The following is a 17,714-nucleotide window of genomic DNA, read 5'->3' as shown; positions in this document are numbered from 1 at the left end:
GCTAATCTACCCGAGGCAAACTTTCATTTAAAAGCATAATTAGAATGCAAACGCCACTTTTAAGATTGACCGTATTTTCGTTTTTGGTCAAATTGCCTTTTGAATGGGAGTGCTTGGGGCACTTCTATGATAGCATCAAAAATCGCTATTTTTAAAACACTAAGAAGGCTCGACACAACATGAAACTGTGCTTGAAGTATCACCAGGGGCTCTTCACATGAACTCAAGCATTGAGAACATTGTTTGTGTACACAGAGTTTACTAAAAAGAAAGATTTTGAACAACTCACTGTAGATGTGTCCGCTGGCATTTTGACAGTCAAAAATAGTCGATCTCCGAATGCAACGTAACAGGGAAGAGAGTAAAGATGAAAAGCTCCTAAAGCTTAGTTCCATATAAATTCACGGATAATTTGTTGTTTTGTCGTTAGTGAAAATCAATATTGACCTTGTATTTGAAAAAGGATGCTCATATAAGAAGCAAAACTAAAATTCAGAGTCAGTTCATTAGCATTCGGAGATCGACTATTCGGAGATCAACTGTGAAAAAAATGTCTTCATGGCTTGAATCTATGAATTTCTTCAATGGCTTGAATCTAACCACATCATTGCTTCATTTAGTATATTTAGTTCCTGCCTCCACCCAATCACACCAGCTCGAACTACCTGATCCACTCAGTCAGCTAGTAAATGCCACACAATGGCAAGTGGAAATAATGGTTTAATTCAGGCATATATGTACCAGAAACTGATTCGGAAGAGGAAGAGCGAATTATACAGGATTATCTACACGATGAATCAGAATGGTAATGCGTTAATGTATCGCTCTCTACAACATCAGACACATAATGGTAATTGATATGATAAGCCTTTGGCTTGACTACGTTATCAAACAGCTAATAATGTGCTGCTAATGTATCACAAATAACGTTTCCGTTCGCCATCTCAGAATCAGACAGCTGCCTGCTAAAAATCAGCATCCTTAGAAATACTTTGAACGTTATAGAGTGAGTGGAGAAAAGCCCCGCACGTTGACAGGATTAGTTCCATGTTTGTGATGATTGATTGATTGATTGATTGATTGATGCCTTTATTCATCCCCACTGGGGAAATTCGGATGTCCAGCAGCATATAGTGTTTGTTATCTATTCACAGTATAGCAATAATCCCTAAAAAAAACACAGATGGTGATATTATATAAAAATTAAAATAACGGTCACTGAACAAGCTACTATCAATAGTATGAATGTCCACATTCAAACATGTCCATTATACAGTCTTATGGCAGCTGGAACGAATGACCTCCTGAACCTCTCAGTCCTACAACTCATGGAAAGGAGTCGGCTACTGCGGCTGCTTTGCTGAGCAACCACAGTGTCATGCAGTGGGTGGTTCTTGTTCCTAATGATGGATTTAATCATGGCCATCATTCTATCCGTTATCAAGTCACCTAATGATTCGACCCTCCTTCCCAGCACAGACTCACACTTCTTGACTAGTTTGTCAAGTCTGTCCCCCTCCCTGGCCGTCATACATCCGCCCCAACACACCGCTGCAAAGAAAACAGCACTGGCCACAACCGACTGATAAAACAAGTACAGCATCTCATTGCAGACTTGGAATGATTTTAGCTTCCTGAGAAAATAAAGTCTGCTCTGACCTTTCCTGTATGCTGCATTTACGTGTATTGACCAGTCCAGTTTTTGGTCCAGGTGTACTCCCAGATATTTATACGTCTGGACCACCTCAATGTCTTCCCCCTTAATTACCACAGGTAAATGAAGATGCGCCTTGCGCCTTCCAAAGTCCACTATCATCTCCTTGGTTTTGATGGTGTTTAAAATGAGACCATTGTGTCTGCTCCACAGGAAATGATGGTAGGAAACAGGGCTACGTCTTTGGTTCACTGCAGTTTTAAGGAGAAAACACTCAGTAATGGTGTTGACTGATGAATGTGCACATGGTTTGTCTTAAAGCATATTAAAAACACCACATAGACATATAAACAACATTAAAAACCTTTAAGAAAACATGTGAGGTTTGTCCTTAAAACAAAAATGGAAAATACTGGAAAATACAAAAATAGAGAATAAAGGAAATTACTTTTTTGCAGTGGATGGTCATTGATATAAGTTACTGTGTATTCTCTCTCTAGCACTGGATGGGTTCAGGAATTATTTCTGTCCCACACTAAAACAGACGCCTATAAGTGTGGGCTCAGGATGAATTGTCTGTTTCCTTTGCTTTTTTGTTTGTCTTCTGTGCTTCATTGTGTCCGCTGTGCAGTCGTAAGCCCAGCTTAAAAGAGAAAGGCAGTCCCTCTAAGAGCACCGGGGGAAAGGAAACCAAGACCTTCAAGACAGAGGACGGAGTCAAAGAGAGTCAAAGCAAAGTGACCAAGAGCTTGAGCTTCACTGCAAAACACGCTTTCAGAATGAAAGATGGAGCATCTCGGCAGAACTCTGAAGGTCAGAGAATGTTATTATGTGCACACCTGGGACTATTGGGATTTCCACTGTTATACACTGCAAGCTTCCAAATTCTTGCATTCACTAGTATACTGTATGCGCTCACTCACTTACAATACTCACTTTGCATATCTTGCTTTTTCTTCCTTTGATGCTGAAGTTTAAGCATCAGAGTGGGTCTTCAGCAGCTAGCGAGGATAGTTTTTAATTCTTTGGCACAGAGACAGACGCCACTCCGGATTGCTTAATGTGTCGTAGCAGAAAAGATGATGTCAGTGACACTCCATTTATTAGAATTCATAAGACAGCAGGTGCGTTTTTCTCATTAAAGAAACAGCCCGCCAGAAAGACTGATCTGTATTTCGTAAGGTTCATAGGTTCGGTCCCATTGCTGAAACACGTGAAAGTGACTTAATGTTTCAAAACGTATTGTTTGAGTCCACAGAGAATTGCAGTGGAACGTTGTATTCTGGTCTGAAGATGTTTGTTGATTTGTGGCTTTTCAGTTGCAGTAACTATGGTTTGCATCTTTCCTTTTACAAATACATTAATAGGAGAAGGTTTATATGCTCTTAAGATGCTTGATCCCCGTAACACATTTCATCTATGGTGAAAATGCTTTGGGGGGAATTCACTAAGAATGAACACATGAACACATTTATTTGCACATGCTACCGTATTTGCATTGTTTAGTATCCGATTCACTACAGGAACTATGCAAATCAGATTTTATGCTAAATGAATCTGGTTTACAAAGAAGCATGTTTGCCCTAGGAAGAATGACAATTAAACTGGATTATGGGTGGTTAGTGAATGAGATGTAGTTTTTTGCATTGAAATACCGTTAGCTAAAGTGACAGTTGATTAGTGAATTCGCCCATTTGTGTTTCTCTCATCATCTGTTTTATGCTCTTGGCATAACTCTGCAGTGCTCAACTTCAAAATATATATAAATTGATCCATTTTATGTATTTCACTTCCTGCACACTCATCAGTTTCTCTCTCATTTCTCTCTACTGGAAAAAAATAAAGTGCTGATTGAGTTGCAAGACGAGGACTTCGCCATGAAGAGTTCTCCAGGTTAGGCCACGATCCAGAAATATGATCCAAAAAGCAAAGGAATGACAGAGCAGTTTCTCTCAGAAGTAGACTATATATAATCAGAATCTGTAAGCGTGATGCAGCGATCACTCTCTCGAAAAGGTTAGAGATGGCAGAAATGACAAGATATTACGTTTGATAAATCACAAACAACAGCATCACAGACCTTAGCTTAGTGAATTCAAATTAATAAATTATGTAGCAGTGTCACTACAGCATGCATATTAGAAACAGGTGTCACTTCCAGTATCGTACCATTTGACTTTCCATGAATAGGGTACAAAATAGGTCACACTAAATATTCTTGTTCTAAATATGTTTGTCGGTTTTGTAACCCTGTTATTAAAAAAATCTGATGTGTGCTTTTGTTATTTACTAAAAATGAATAAATAGTGATAAATATGCTAGAATGAGCAACTGGTCAAATAACAGAGTTGCAAATTTGTCTTATATTTATATATTTTCCATTGAATTAAAGAAAAACTAAAGAATTAAAGTATTTTCTTCATTAACGTGGGTTTAAAGGGTTAGTTCACCCAAAAATGAAAATTCTGTCAGTAATTACTCACCCTCATGTTGTTCCAACCCCGTAAGACTTTCGTTCATCTTCGGAACACAAATTAAGATATTTTTGATGAAATCTGAGTGCTGGATCAGTCCTCCTGCAGGCTTATGGACACCTTAACTTGCTGGCCCAGAAAATGTATTAAAGACATTGTTAATATAGTCCAAGTGACTCCAGTGGCTCAATCTTAAGTTTATAAAGCGACGAGAATACTTTTTGTGCGCAAAAACAAACAAAAATAACGACTTTATTCCACTTTTCATTTCCTTCTCTCTGGGCCTCGAGTCTTTTCACGTAGTGTTTAAGCGTAGCGCATCTGTGTTTCACGTCACCACGTAGGCTCACTATTGGGCGACTCTGGTCATGTGTGATACAGGTGACGTGAAACACAGATGCGCTACGCTATTACACTACGTGAAAAGACTCGAGGCCCAGAGAGAAGGAAATGAAAAGTGGAATAAAGTCGTTATTTTTGTTTGTTTTTGCGCACAAAAAGTATTCTCGTCGCTTTATAAACTTAAGATTGAGCCACTGGAGTCACTTGGACTATATTAACAATGTCTTTAATACATTTTCTGGGCCAGCAAGTTATAGTGTCCATAAGCCTGCAGGAGGACTGATCCAGCACTCAGATTTCATCAAAAATATCTTAATTTGTGTTCCGAAGATGAACGAAAGTCTTACGGGGTTGGAACAACATGAGGGTGAGTAATTACTGACAGAATTTTCATTTTTGGGTGAACTAACCCTTTAATGGTTGAGCGTGAAGTCTACAATTGAGAAAAACATGAATAATTCTCACCATGCTGTAGAGATTGGTTATATTATTTCTTCAATAACCTAAAATGAAATGTTATATTTATTGCAATAACTTTTAAAATTAGTAATAATTAGTAATAATAATAATTAAAAATTGTTCTTTACTACATTGCATTGAATATAAAATTCAACAGATTTCTTCAAAATGATGACATTTTTTAGATCATTCAATTGTAACGTTTATAGGTCAAAATCACTATTTTAAGGGAGGAATACAGACAGTTTATGTATTTAAAACAATCTACTTTTTACGCTACGTTAATTATGTTACATAATAGTTCCTCTAACATAAATGGTCCTCACAACAAAAGTGTGAAATTTGTGCTTTAAGAAAAGTCATGAGACATCGGTCAGTACCATTTTCATGGAAAGTGCCTTGTAATGATGTGAAAGCAAATCTTCCCCAATCATAATGTAGCATAAGCCTAATATAAGCAACACCATGTGTTATACAGTTGCATGATTAAAGTCATTGTCATCTTTGACCATCTCTCTCTCATTTCTCTTTCTTTCTCTGTTTCTTTCTCTCTCTATCTTTCACATTTGATCTCTTTTTTCTCTTCACATTTTGGCAGCGATTGAGGGCTTAATCAGTAAGACAAATTATGTTGTCTGGGGCTGCATCTCTTTAGCACTAGTCCAAAAACATCTCAACACCAGTCTGCTAAAGAAACACTATGCATGTTTTAAAAACGGCTCCTTAATTATCGAGCTGCTGCATATCTTCACAGATCTGCCTATCATCCAACACTCTCTGTCATGAACCCTTGGCTGAAAGTTTCATCTCACTTGAAGCATCACACAAAATATGAATTTCTTTTCTGATGCTTGGATAGCTTTTACAGCAGCTGAATTAGCCTTATCTGTCACCCATATGACAGTGAAGTGCAATAGCAGATCTAAGCTTAACGTTACTATGTCTCAGCCTGGATCTATTTCTCATTCCATGACAGAATGTGTTCCATGAAGGTGTTAAAGAAACACTTTGCAACTTACACTTTCCATCAAGTACTTTGCACTAACCTGCATGAAGAAATTTCTCAGCTTATTAAGGAAACAAGTTTGTTTCCAGAAATCGGTCTTGTGCAGTTTCGACTAGTTGGTTATGTCATTTGAATAGGATGCGCTTTTTCGGCTGTCACATCCTTATTCATATGGCATGAGAATGACACATGTAGTACTAATATTTAAGCTTTTTTTGTCCTAGCTTCACATGGTAAACTGTTTTTCATAGGGGGTTGAAATTTGCCCTATTGCTAGATTTTGTTAGGTGCACAAAAGTTTCTCTCACATGTGCTATCGCGTCAAATGCTCAGACTAGCAGGTCCTGGTAAGTGCTTCATGCATGAGTAAAACTATTGTTTCAGCTCCAAATGCACATAGAAACATAAAAGCATGTCTGAAGCTTCTGTCAAAAAAAGACTAATGCTGACAAAGTGATCCTGAGATTAGGAGGGCTATCAGTTTCAGAAATTTGACTTCTGAAGAGTGGAATAAATTAACTACAATTTTAAAAATCTCACTTGTCATATACAGGAGAATTTACTTTTTTACAAAGTGTGTCTAATGCGTGATTTAATTGTGCCTTACTAAAAGACATGCATAAGGAATAGCTCTCACACAAAAAAAAAAAAAAAATTGTCAAAATTTACTTACCCTCATGTTGTTCCAAACCTGTATGATAATCTATGATGGGTTTTAATCTAGCAATATATCATGAGCAAATGTACTGAATTTCATCATAGCCTCATTCCTACAGCTGAAATAGTCATGCTAAAATTCAGAACAACATCATTTGCATGCATGATATTGATTTTATACAACAGTTCTGTAAAAAGGATAATATTTCGAGTTACATATATGAAAAACCACACAACACTGCTTTCACTCCACAATTTTCACATACTCTGCAGACAAGCAAAGTGCAAGTGCCGTTTGACTAAATATCACTCTTGGAACGCCGCTTGGCCAATCAAATTCAAAGACTGGAACTAACTGTTGTATAATGTGGAGCACCTTAGCAGTTTATCGAGCATGTCTGCCATGGCAGATGATTTCTGTAATCTTTCATCTTGTCAAATGGCTGTTCATCATTAACATTAGGACTCTTTACACTGGGAGCAGCCTGTCCGTTTGTGTGTTGTAGAGGCGAGCCTTCCAGAGGAGCTTGGGGACGACAGGGGTTTCAACTGCGAGTTTGTGCCGGATCTTTCTCCGGGACTCAAGGTCACCATCAGAGCAATCTGGTAAGACACATTTATCACCCGACTAAAACAAATTATGTGTACATTTTTGGTTTCACAACAATTATTTTTAAAAACAAAATAAAACTGAATTATGTGGGTTTTTGAAATATAATTAAATACTTAATTAATTATTTATAATTATTTTAAAAACTGAAAACAGTCATTTAACTGGTGGGACAGTCAAATGTTTATTGAATTCTGTATTTATCGCTCTGTTACAGTAACTTTTCTGTCTTCCCCAGTATTATGCGGTTCCTGGTGTCTAAGAGGAGATTTAAAGAGAGCCTCAGGCCCTATGATGTGATGGATGTGATTGAGCAATATTCAGCCGGCCATCTGGACATGCTGTCCCGCATCAAAAACCTTCAGGCCAGGCAAGACTTTAGTTAGTAAAGAATCACAAAGTTTTCACCCTCTAACAATGACACGATCCACCTGTTTCAGTGGTCAATCAGTATTTGTCAAGAGCTGTAGCTGGATTGTTGGCTGCAACCTCTGGTGGTCACTGTTTGGTATTGAAGAAAGATTAAAAAAATTGAGGAAAAATTCTTTAACACTGCTTGATCAAAATCACATTCACAGTGGTTGTTTTCTGTGTCACATCCAAAATGATTTGAATTCAGATTCACTCCTTTTCTCTCAAATAAGCCTCATATATGTTGTGAAATAGCATCCACACATATACCAATATATTCCAACAGCAAAAACCATTTCTATCATACATGTAAACATGAAACACTGTTCCTAGAAGTGGGTGAGAACAGACATGTATGGAATATATTCTTTCTTATTTGTCGACGGTCCTCGCTGGGGTGTATGGAATGGTTCCCATGTGTTGCTTGATGATGCTTGGTATCCATGTTCTCTCTGTGTGCTTTGCCAGGATAGATTTGATTGTGGGTCCCCCTCCCCCCTCGACCCCTCGTCACAAGAAGTACGTAATCAATTCACCAATGGCCTTCCCAGGCTGAATGGGTTTATTATTGGACAGCATAGTATAAAACTACAATTGTAAAATGTCAAAGAAAAACATGAGGAGAAACTTGTCGATAACTGGAAGCATTGTTAACTGGATATTCTATGTTCACATTGAGAAAGAATTGCATTTTGGATGGGTTTAAGTATCCATAATTACTTGCTTCAGAATTTAGCTTTAGAATTTATCAAAAGTTAATTTATAAAATTATATATATATAAAAAAAATTGTCTTTATGCTGTGCAATATTACTCACTATGGTGTGACCATGCAGCCTGCTTACCGGGGGACTGATGCAATTGTGCATGATGTTCCAGGGTTCAAAAAAGAGAGAATAACTAAAATGTACAGTGTTTAAAACACAAAGCATCATAAGGCATGGAACCAGGTGACATTGTGATTTAATTTTCATTTATTTCCCCACATTTTTTACTATACAAATTCATTGTCATTTGTATGTTTGCCAATCATTGTTGGGGAATATATTTTAAAGGCCCTGATATACTCATGGCGAAGTTCTTTTTCGTTCTTTGTTTAGGGGTAAAATGAAGTTCTAAATACGTGAGCAGCGATATACTGTAAGTGAACATCCGAAGCCGCCCACACTGCTGAGACGGCGTTTAGATGAATATGTAAATATGTGCTGCGCGCTTTCCTCTCAATAACAAAATAAACACACAACAAAATTGAGAAAGCTGGAAAAGATTTCGGCGTGAAAGAAGGCGGAGTCTCCATGCACACCTACCTATTACGTAATCGCCACGGACCAATGGTAGTACAATGGTAGTTTACCAGCCGTAGCGAACTTTTTTGAACTCTCAAAACGATTTCTCTTGAAGTATATTGGGCCTTAAGGGGGCAAAAATCTTTCTAAATACAACTATCTGATGATCTTATTTATAATTTAATCTGAGATCTATTTTACTGGGTTTTTGAGTAAATCAATAATGTCCATTAAGGTGAAAGAACCAAATTTGATATATTAACAAAATGCACCCTTAATCTAATTGAATTAAAAACAATAATTAACAGCAGCATTTAACAAAATATTCCATTATAAAGAAGTACACTAAATATCGCAGGGACTCAAATTGAAGCTGTGTTATTAGTCATTTACATGAACCACTCAATAGAACCAATTTACTAGAAGGAATGATCCTGACCAGAGTTATTTTAATATTATTTATATACTATTGCAGTTTTTATTAGTATTTTGAATTAGCTTTTACTTTTATATGTTGAGGTTAAATTTTTTGTCATTTTATATTATGTGCTTGTGTTTTTATTGTTTTTATATATATATATATATATATATATATATATATATATATATATATATATATATATATATATATATATATACATTTCTAAATAGTTTGAATTTATTTTTTATTTCAGTTTTAGTTTAATGATAGCAATACTGATTCTAACCAATGCTAGATAAGACATAGAGGGCTGTTTTAGGGAAAAACAAATTCACTAGAATGTTTTAAAAGAAAGATTCACACTCGATTGGTATTGCCGTTTAGGACAAACTGGTTCACTAAATTCTGATTCACTCGAATGAATGAATCAGATTTTCCCCTCTGAAATAATGTAGTTAAATTAGCCGTTTCTTTATTTTTAGTTAGTTACTCCCCAACACTGCTGTCAGTAACTTTGCAGAGAAAGACACTCTTGTGTGATGTGTTTTCACTGCAGTAATGTGAGCGTTCATCTCAGTGCAATGCTGCAGAACATCTTTGTTTGAAAGATTCATCTTTTTGAAGACCCTGATGAATGCATGCTGGTTAACAACTTTGCAGTATAGCATGCAGCATGCAAAATCACATTCACTTTCAGCAAATCAAGCTTCAGTTCATTTGCTTCCCTATGGTTTAAACCCTGCTGTCCTATGTTTGCATTCGCATGGTCAAGTTCTCCTCCATAAAGCTAATTTCTGTTAACTTGACAAGGTACAGTGTACAGTTAACCACTGAATCTCAATGTGAATGAGGGCGTATTGACTATGTGTCGAAGTGATGGTCTATTGGATCACTAGAGTGGATCAGATTGTGGGGAAAGGAGGCGGGACAGGAGAAAAGGACAAACCCAAAAGCGAAACAGAGATGGCTGAGGACCAGAGCATGATGGGGCGTCTGAACAAGATGGAGAAACAGGTGAACCACAGTGTGTCAAGTTCATTTGATGTGGTTGTATAGCCCCACAATGTTAGTGCTGAAGAGTCCGGTTGTCTCTCCTTGTGCAGGTGGGGGCAATGGACCTCAAACTCAACTTTTTGGTCAGCGTGTATACAACACAAATGGGCATCCCGCGATCTGAGACCGAAGCTCTCCTGGGCTTTAAAATCCCTTACCCTGCTCCTCCTTACCACAGCCCTGACGATAATAGCGAGAAAGCACAGAACAAAGACGAGGATAAAAACAAGAGCGGGTCCCCTGTCCATCCTGGTCCCAACAGGACTCCCACAGACAGCCAGTGTCGGCCCTCTACCTCGTGGCACCAGCAGGAAGAACATCCCCTCAGCGTGCCTCTCTGGAACAACAGCCGAGGAGTGTCACCGATAGGCACCGACGACCCCTCGCTGTACCGCCTCCCGCCTCCACCGTTCCACGAGAGCTGTGACAACAGCCGCTCGCGCAGGTCCAGGAGACCCATCCAGCAGCAGGCAGCCGTCGAAAGTGACACGTCTCTGTCCATTCCCTCGGTGGACCATGAGGAACTAGACCGCTCTTTTAGTGGCTTTAGCATTTCTCAGGCCAGAGAAGGGGAATATGTGCCTCCGGTGAGTCTGGGGCTTTTTGGTGGGGGAGGCGGGACGCTGTGCACCCGTCTCAGGCCTTATCTGGCCGAGGGGGAGTCAGATACGGACTCCGACCTGTACACGCCCGGAGCACCGTCACCTCTCTCGTTTACAGGAGAGGGGCCTTTCGGTGACAGGATGTGGCCCGGTCTGAAGTAGTTTGGAATTTATGTTGTGCGGACCAGTGTCCTGGATGTAGCAGATGGACATGTACGTGGCCATTTAAAACTGTCGGAAAAACACACACGTGGGAGTGATTACTGATGCAACATCAGCGAGAACGAATCATGAACATTGCGATTTAAAAAAGACCCCAAACATGGAGGCTGAGGATACAGTATGTGCGTTCACAAGCGGAAAAGATTGTGTGTATTCAATTACCGGCATGGATCTTACTCAAATCAAACAAGGCACCTCTTCTTTATTAGTTTGCGTAGTCACCACAGCTAATGCAGTATCAAATGCACTTTACCTTACAACTGTAATTTTGATTCACAAGATATTTATTATTCATTTATTTATTTACATCGTCTTTTCTGAAATGCGTTATAAGACTGTTATGAAAAACGAGTAGTTAATCAGGGCATGTGTTCGTAGTAAGCATTTAATGAACATTATAAATTGAAAGGTTCCAGTGGAGAAAATAATTTCAGCCAAAGAAAACGACGACAGAAAGCTGAGCATGCCTTACAGGTACTTCTCCCCTCTTACATTTCTTATCTGAAGGGTTGAAAGATGAATTAATTTGTATAGCTACTTTTAAAGTCAAAGCACTCACAGAGAGAGACGTGCTTTTTGAGGAACTAATAATATTTCCAGAAACCCTGGTGATTGTTAAAGAAGAAATATCCATGCTATTGTATGCGATCGGTTGTAATTTTCTAGAATTTGGGTAACTTGCACTAAGACATCATATTTTATGCTGTAGTGAAGAAGGCACTGAATAATAATCAGACCTAAAAATACACTAACTGCATGGCATGTTTATGGAATATAGCTTGCTGACAACCTAATAGGATGACAATTGAGATTAGAAAGCAATAGCAATAAAAGAATGTCGCATTAACTGCAGTCAGATATAGTCAGGGATAAAGGAATGTATCAAATGCATTTATTTTTATTTTGTATTTATTTTTCAGGTCAGTTTTACTTTGAAAGCACTTGTTTGTACAAGGTGTCCTGTAGGGGCAAGAGACCATGTACATCTGCAAATGTATCACTTTTCCTAGTAAAACGGAAGATGATTAAATCTATCTAAATGTGGTTTACATAAAAAACAGATTTCCATGTTAAAAGACATAAACATAAAAAAAAAGCTGTATTTCAAAGCGCTGTTCAAACATTACAATATTAGGTTGCATCCTGTAAGGAAATAAAGTTGGTCTTATCTCAGTGTGCTTGCTTGTCTGTTTCATGACATTTTGCATGGTCTTGTGCAATGATTTCTTTATCATAATGCAGAGGCCTTGACTTTTATTTTGTGTTTTGAATTATGTTGAATATCCAAAATCCATGTGAATTCAGTAGATCCAGTCCAAGCTGTCTGTGGCCCAGCAGTAAGACAGCAGCCCCACCACTGACGCTAGACTCACTGCTAACACTGACCGCAGCAGAACAAGACACTAGAGAGATCAAGACAGAGTTCAGTCAGAGTCTTATTGGTGTTATTAGTAATGACTTACTATTAAAGTCATTGTCATTACTGGATACTGATTCAAGTACAGTAACTTGCATTGTACGTGAACTATATGATAAATGTTTACACCATTAGACATGACTTATATGTACCATGGACATGTTTTTATTTACTCAAAACACTGTTATTTTTTATTATTTATATCCACCTTTTTCCTAACGAGCCTCCTGCTTTTTAGATTATGGAAGGCACGTCCGGTTTGGGGTAGTTCCACTCAAAAATACTGAATCAAATCATAAGGTTGTGCTACAAATATTCCTTATCCAATAGCTACTGCAAATTTGTTGTCTAATAAATGAATAATGAATAATCCACTGCAATGCACTAATTATCTCTCGTTTTCTCCCCAAATCCCCACGTCTTTTTCCAGGTTTGTTTTCACACGGATGCTTTAAAATGTGTTTACTGGAATGTTTCTAAAGCAGGCATGCAATATTTTTTATTCGTCAAAATGACGGAAATCACTTTAAAATATCACTCAATGTTCCACTTAAGAAACATATTTGATTAAGGCAACGTGTGTATTGCATAAGTATGTTACATAATACAGACATCTGTTACTACCGTGATATTTAACACGTCCGAAATATTGCTACAGAAATAATCAAGCTTTTGGGGTTATTCATACATTTGTTACTCCCAAAATTTGTGCAAAGCGTCATGGGGTGTAGTAGGAAAACAGCGATATTTTTTTTAAGGTTTTAAGGGCAAAAAAGCTTTTGTCTAACCTGTCTCCAGATTAAAAAAAATAGAACCTCAAAAATATGAGTGTTTTATCTATATTGTTATGCTGTTTTTTTTATTCTAGCGAGTTTATACTTACCTTATTTCTTTTGGGGTGTTCCTTCAGCTGCTTGCCTGCCTTTTGTAACCCCTTTGGTAAAACTTTGTACCTTCCTGCGTATAAACGTCTCTCATGTGGTTCATCAGAATCACTTTGGTCCTGAAACATGGAGAGCAGATGATGTGAGATTATTATTATTTGATTATTGTGTTGTATGCTTGATGATCTGATGTTCTCACCTCATTCTTCTGGACTTTGGCAGTGTCATCTTCTGAGTTTGATTCCTGTTCACTGCTGCAAGGCAATATAAAATACAAGTTTACAAATTTATCATCCTAAAATCTGAATGAAATTTTAAAATGAATGAAATCCATCTTACCTATCATTATCTTCCTCATTTTGAGAAGATCCTTGATCCAACCTAAACCTCCTGTCTGTTACTTTTGAGAGAGAAATGTGCACTTATTTATGTATTCATTCGTTTGTTTGTTCGTTCATTTATTTATTCATTCATTCATTTATCTGGCATTTTTATGTCCTATGCTAGTGTCATGTGTAACAGTTGAGCTACAGAAACAATTTTTATATAAAATAACTATTTTAATATATTTTAAAGAAATGTATTCATTTTCAGCATCATTACTCCAGTCTTTAGTGTCATATGATCCTTAAGAAATAATTCTAACATGCTGATTTGAAGCCTAAGAAACATATTCATCATATTCATCATACATCATATTATTATCAATGTTGAAAACCAGTAATATTACAGTTTATATTTTAACTTCTTAATACTTTTGTGGGAACTGTGATACTTTTTTTTTTAGGATTCTTTGATAAATATAAAGTTTAAAAGAACAGCATTTATTTGGAATATAAATCTTTTGTAATATTTGAAATATATATTATTATTTAATGAATAAAAGTATTAATTTCTAATTCAAATCTTACTGACCCCAATTTTTTTCAACAGTATTGTAATTTCGATAAAACATTTGAGCACTTACCCTCATTTTGCTTTCCTTTTACAGACTCTTCGTAGCATCTGTCAATTCTCGCTTGTTCCTGCTCCATGTCCCTCTCTATTTCATTTTTCAGCTTCTCCAAGAAATCATCCTCATCATCACAGATCGCCTTACTTGAGTTCATTTTATAGAACTCTTCTACATTAATGTCATGGTCATATTCATCAAGATTCATGTCCTCATCCATCAGAAGAGTGCTGAAATTTTCAATGTATGAAACTTCTGAGGGTTCATGGCTGTCTTCCCTGTTGCTTCGTTCTTTTTTGTCTGAACTGGACTCTGGAGGATGCAACTCTCTGATGCAACCTTTTGTGCTCAGTTCCTCTTCACTGCTGTGTAGCAAATCAAATATATGAGCTTGTATGTTGCACTAAAATCTAATATCTAATATATATATGTTAAGCAAAACACTTTACTTTTAAAGTAAGTAATCAAACTTTGAAATCTGTTTTACCTGTCACTATCCACCTCATAAAGAGAGGATTCTAGATCCAAACAAAACGTCACTTTGTGGATTCTCCCTGTTGTAGTTGTTGGGAAAGAATTTATCCAGTAGTAAGGTAAAATTCATTTATAAAATTCCTAATAAAAATGTGATTCATGGTATTGCTTTATGGCTTGAAGATGGTTCACAAATAAGCATTTACCTTTGTTTTCCTCGCCTTCGGCGGTCTGGTAGAATCTGTTAAATGCCTCAATTCTTGTTTTTTCTTTCTCCCAGTCCCTCTCGGTCTCCTCTTCATCATTCTCCAGCTCTTCCTGGGAATAGTCCTCTTCATCACAGATCACATCTTTTTCATTAATTTCCCAGTCATATTCGTCAAGCTTCAGGTTGTGATCGTCCATCAAGGTCCAAAATGTCCCAGGTAGCAAAGTGTTGATATTTTCACCAATGTCTGAAACTTCTGAGTGTTCACTGTTATCATGTTCTTTGTTGTTCTTGGCCTCTTGTGGATGTGACTCACTCACACTTTTGTTTTCAGATGAGTATGTCTCAGAAGATCCTTCCATTCCTGCTTCAGGAGATGCTGGATTGCTTGAAAAATGTTCTACATCACACACCTCTTTCTGACTATCTGTGACCACCACATCCTCTATTTCATGGTCAATGCTGTTCCGATCTCTAGCAAAGTCTTTCATTAAGTTGTGCTTTTGTTTCATGGCAGCAGAGTTTTTTTCCTCCAAGATTGTATGGGAAGTGTAATCAGGGTTTTCTTCTTGGCTCTTGCAGTATTCACCATCACTGCTGATATCACTATCATAGTCAGGCTGCTCAGTCATGTAAGATTCACTGGAATTAGATTGGAAATTCGCAGAGATTCCAAAATCAGAACTTTCGCCAGTGTTTGAAATCTCACTGTTATATTCGTCATCTCTAATACTGTCCTGCTTTGTCTGGAACAATATGTCATCATCAGATTTCCCAGGTGTCTCCACTCTCAGATCCTCATTCTTGACATAAGTGAGCATGTCTACAGGATCCATACATCCATCTTTCACTTGAACATCATCATTCCTTGAAGTTACAACTTTGTAATTCAGTGGAGGTTCTTCTAGCTTCTTCATCTCATAGGAATAATCCAGTTCTTCAACCTGCACCTGAGCCAGCTTGGTGTCCATGTGAGTGGGTTGTCCACCCTCATGACCCTCACTGCTGTCCCCACTATCACTTTGAGACAAATCAGAGGGGTACTCTGCTAAACCTTCCTCGTCTCTTTCATGATTTTCATGATCTTCTTCTGTAAACTCTTTCATCTCATCCCCAGACTGGACCTCCATTGATGCTTCTGGCCAATCTTGCAATGTTGACTTTATGGCACTAAAACAATTGAGCTCATTATCATCTGGTGCATGCTGAAGGACATGTTCCTCAGTGCTCCCAAGCTCCAGTCTGTCCTCTTTGGAAGTTGAGCTCACATTTTCAGGTTTATCCACCATCTGGTAGGACAGTAGGTGTGATGGGGTCTCTGGGCTCCTTGTTTCCAGATCATAGTCAGTTCCTTTTGGAAGAACCATTTCCAGCATACTGACATCTTCAGCTTGTTCCTTGTTCATTTGATGGATATCTGCATGTGTCTCGACTTCCTTCTCTCTGCATTCCTCATCATGCAAGCTTAATTGCTGGTTTTGGGTTTGTGTCTTGTTTTCATCTGCATCGTCGTCATCTCTTAAACCACAGGGCAAAGATCCTGCCTTCATGCTTTGTTCATCTAATGAGAAGTTCCTATTGTTCTCAGTAAAGTTCTTAGTTTCCTCTTCCCTATTCGCCCACTCTAAATCTATGTCAGATTCAGATCCACTGGATTCTCTGTGACTGTTGTCGTCCTCCATGTCGGGCTCATTTTGAAGTACGTTAGCGTCGTCATCAGAGTGTAGATGATCAAAGTTTGCCTCTGTTTTTATTTTAAAAAAGACACAACACAATGCAATGCACAATTCAAAATATGGATTAGCCACCTATGAAAAATCTAAACAGAAACTTCCTTTATATTAACAAGGTACATTGGGCTGTATTTTTATGGACTTTTCTTATATCGACTTAAGGTAAAAAGTCAGATTATTTATGTAATAAATTGGTTTAGTGGTCAGAATCACAACATGCAGTTGGCTACAAAAGTTTTCACTTCTTCATTACACAAAAAGTCTCACACAAAAATCTTACCTGGAAATGCGTCCTTTAGAAAATCAGCAATGTTTTGCTCCATCTTGTTTTTGACACAACAGTGTTAAGCATTAAATTTCACCCCGTACCGACAAAATCAAATACAGACATGACAGACACTCAAAATGTTCCACCACTTGACAAAATGAGCGTGTGTGATGCGTGCCACATCATGTCATAGCTGCTTCCTGTTTAAATAGGGCCATAACAACAAGAGCACGAATAGAAACATCATAGAATTGAGCATGTACTGAACAAAAACGGCTAAATTGGCATGCAATGTAAATTAATATTGTTAAATATAAGTATTAAAAGTGAACCAAGTATGTCAACCTATATTTACTTGATGTATTACAGAGTGTGTGTGTGTGTGTGTGTGTGTGTGTGTGTGTGTGTGTGTGTGTGTGTGTGTGTGTGTGTGTGTGTGTGTGTGTGTGTGTGTGTGTGTGTGTGTGTGTGTGTGTGTGTGTTACTGCTGCATGAGTGCAGCCTTGTTTGACATTTTCTAGGTTGTGGTTTGAGTAGCTCAACCACACCATGTCTCCGCTAAATTGATGCATCCTCCTCATG

The 17,714-nt window shown here is 37.7% G+C and overlaps 1 protein-coding gene and 1 pseudogene across 2 annotated transcripts; one reads left to right on the top strand and one right to left on the bottom strand.

Moving 5' to 3' along the window:
• The first annotated feature begins 792 nt into the window (after positions 1-792).
• LOC308680471 (potassium voltage-gated channel subfamily KQT member 2-like) lies at positions 793-12,372 on the top strand (annotated as a pseudogene). The gene is made up of 8 exons: positions 793-805; positions 1,695-1,773; positions 2,286-2,467; positions 3,500-3,547; positions 7,099-7,198; positions 7,441-7,587; positions 10,216-10,333; positions 10,423-12,372. The product of its transcript is annotated as a potassium voltage-gated channel subfamily KQT member 2-like (transcript).
• On the bottom strand, positions 11,467-17,313 carry LOC308680704 (uncharacterized protein). The gene is made up of 8 exons (XM_081348982.1): positions 17,145-17,313; positions 15,130-16,875; positions 14,937-15,003; positions 14,465-14,814; positions 13,837-13,897; positions 13,697-13,751; positions 13,497-13,616; positions 11,467-12,599 (listed from the first exon to the last, which is right to left on the bottom strand). The coding sequence occupies exons 1-8, from the start codon at positions 17,185-17,187 to the stop codon at positions 12,498-12,500; spliced, it is 2,544 nt and encodes an 847-aa protein (XP_081205108.1). The 5' UTR covers positions 17,188-17,313; the 3' UTR covers positions 11,467-12,497.
• Between the last annotated feature and the right edge of the window lie 401 nt (positions 17,314-17,714).

The sequence above is a fragment of the Scardinius erythrophthalmus genome (assembly GCF_964197995.2).
Source record: "Scardinius erythrophthalmus genome assembly, chromosome: 20".
NCBI lineage: Eukaryota > Metazoa > Chordata > Actinopteri > Cypriniformes > Leuciscidae > Scardinius > Scardinius erythrophthalmus.
Note: the sequence above shows the minus strand (reverse complement) of the source record. Positions and strands in the feature narration are given on the sequence as shown.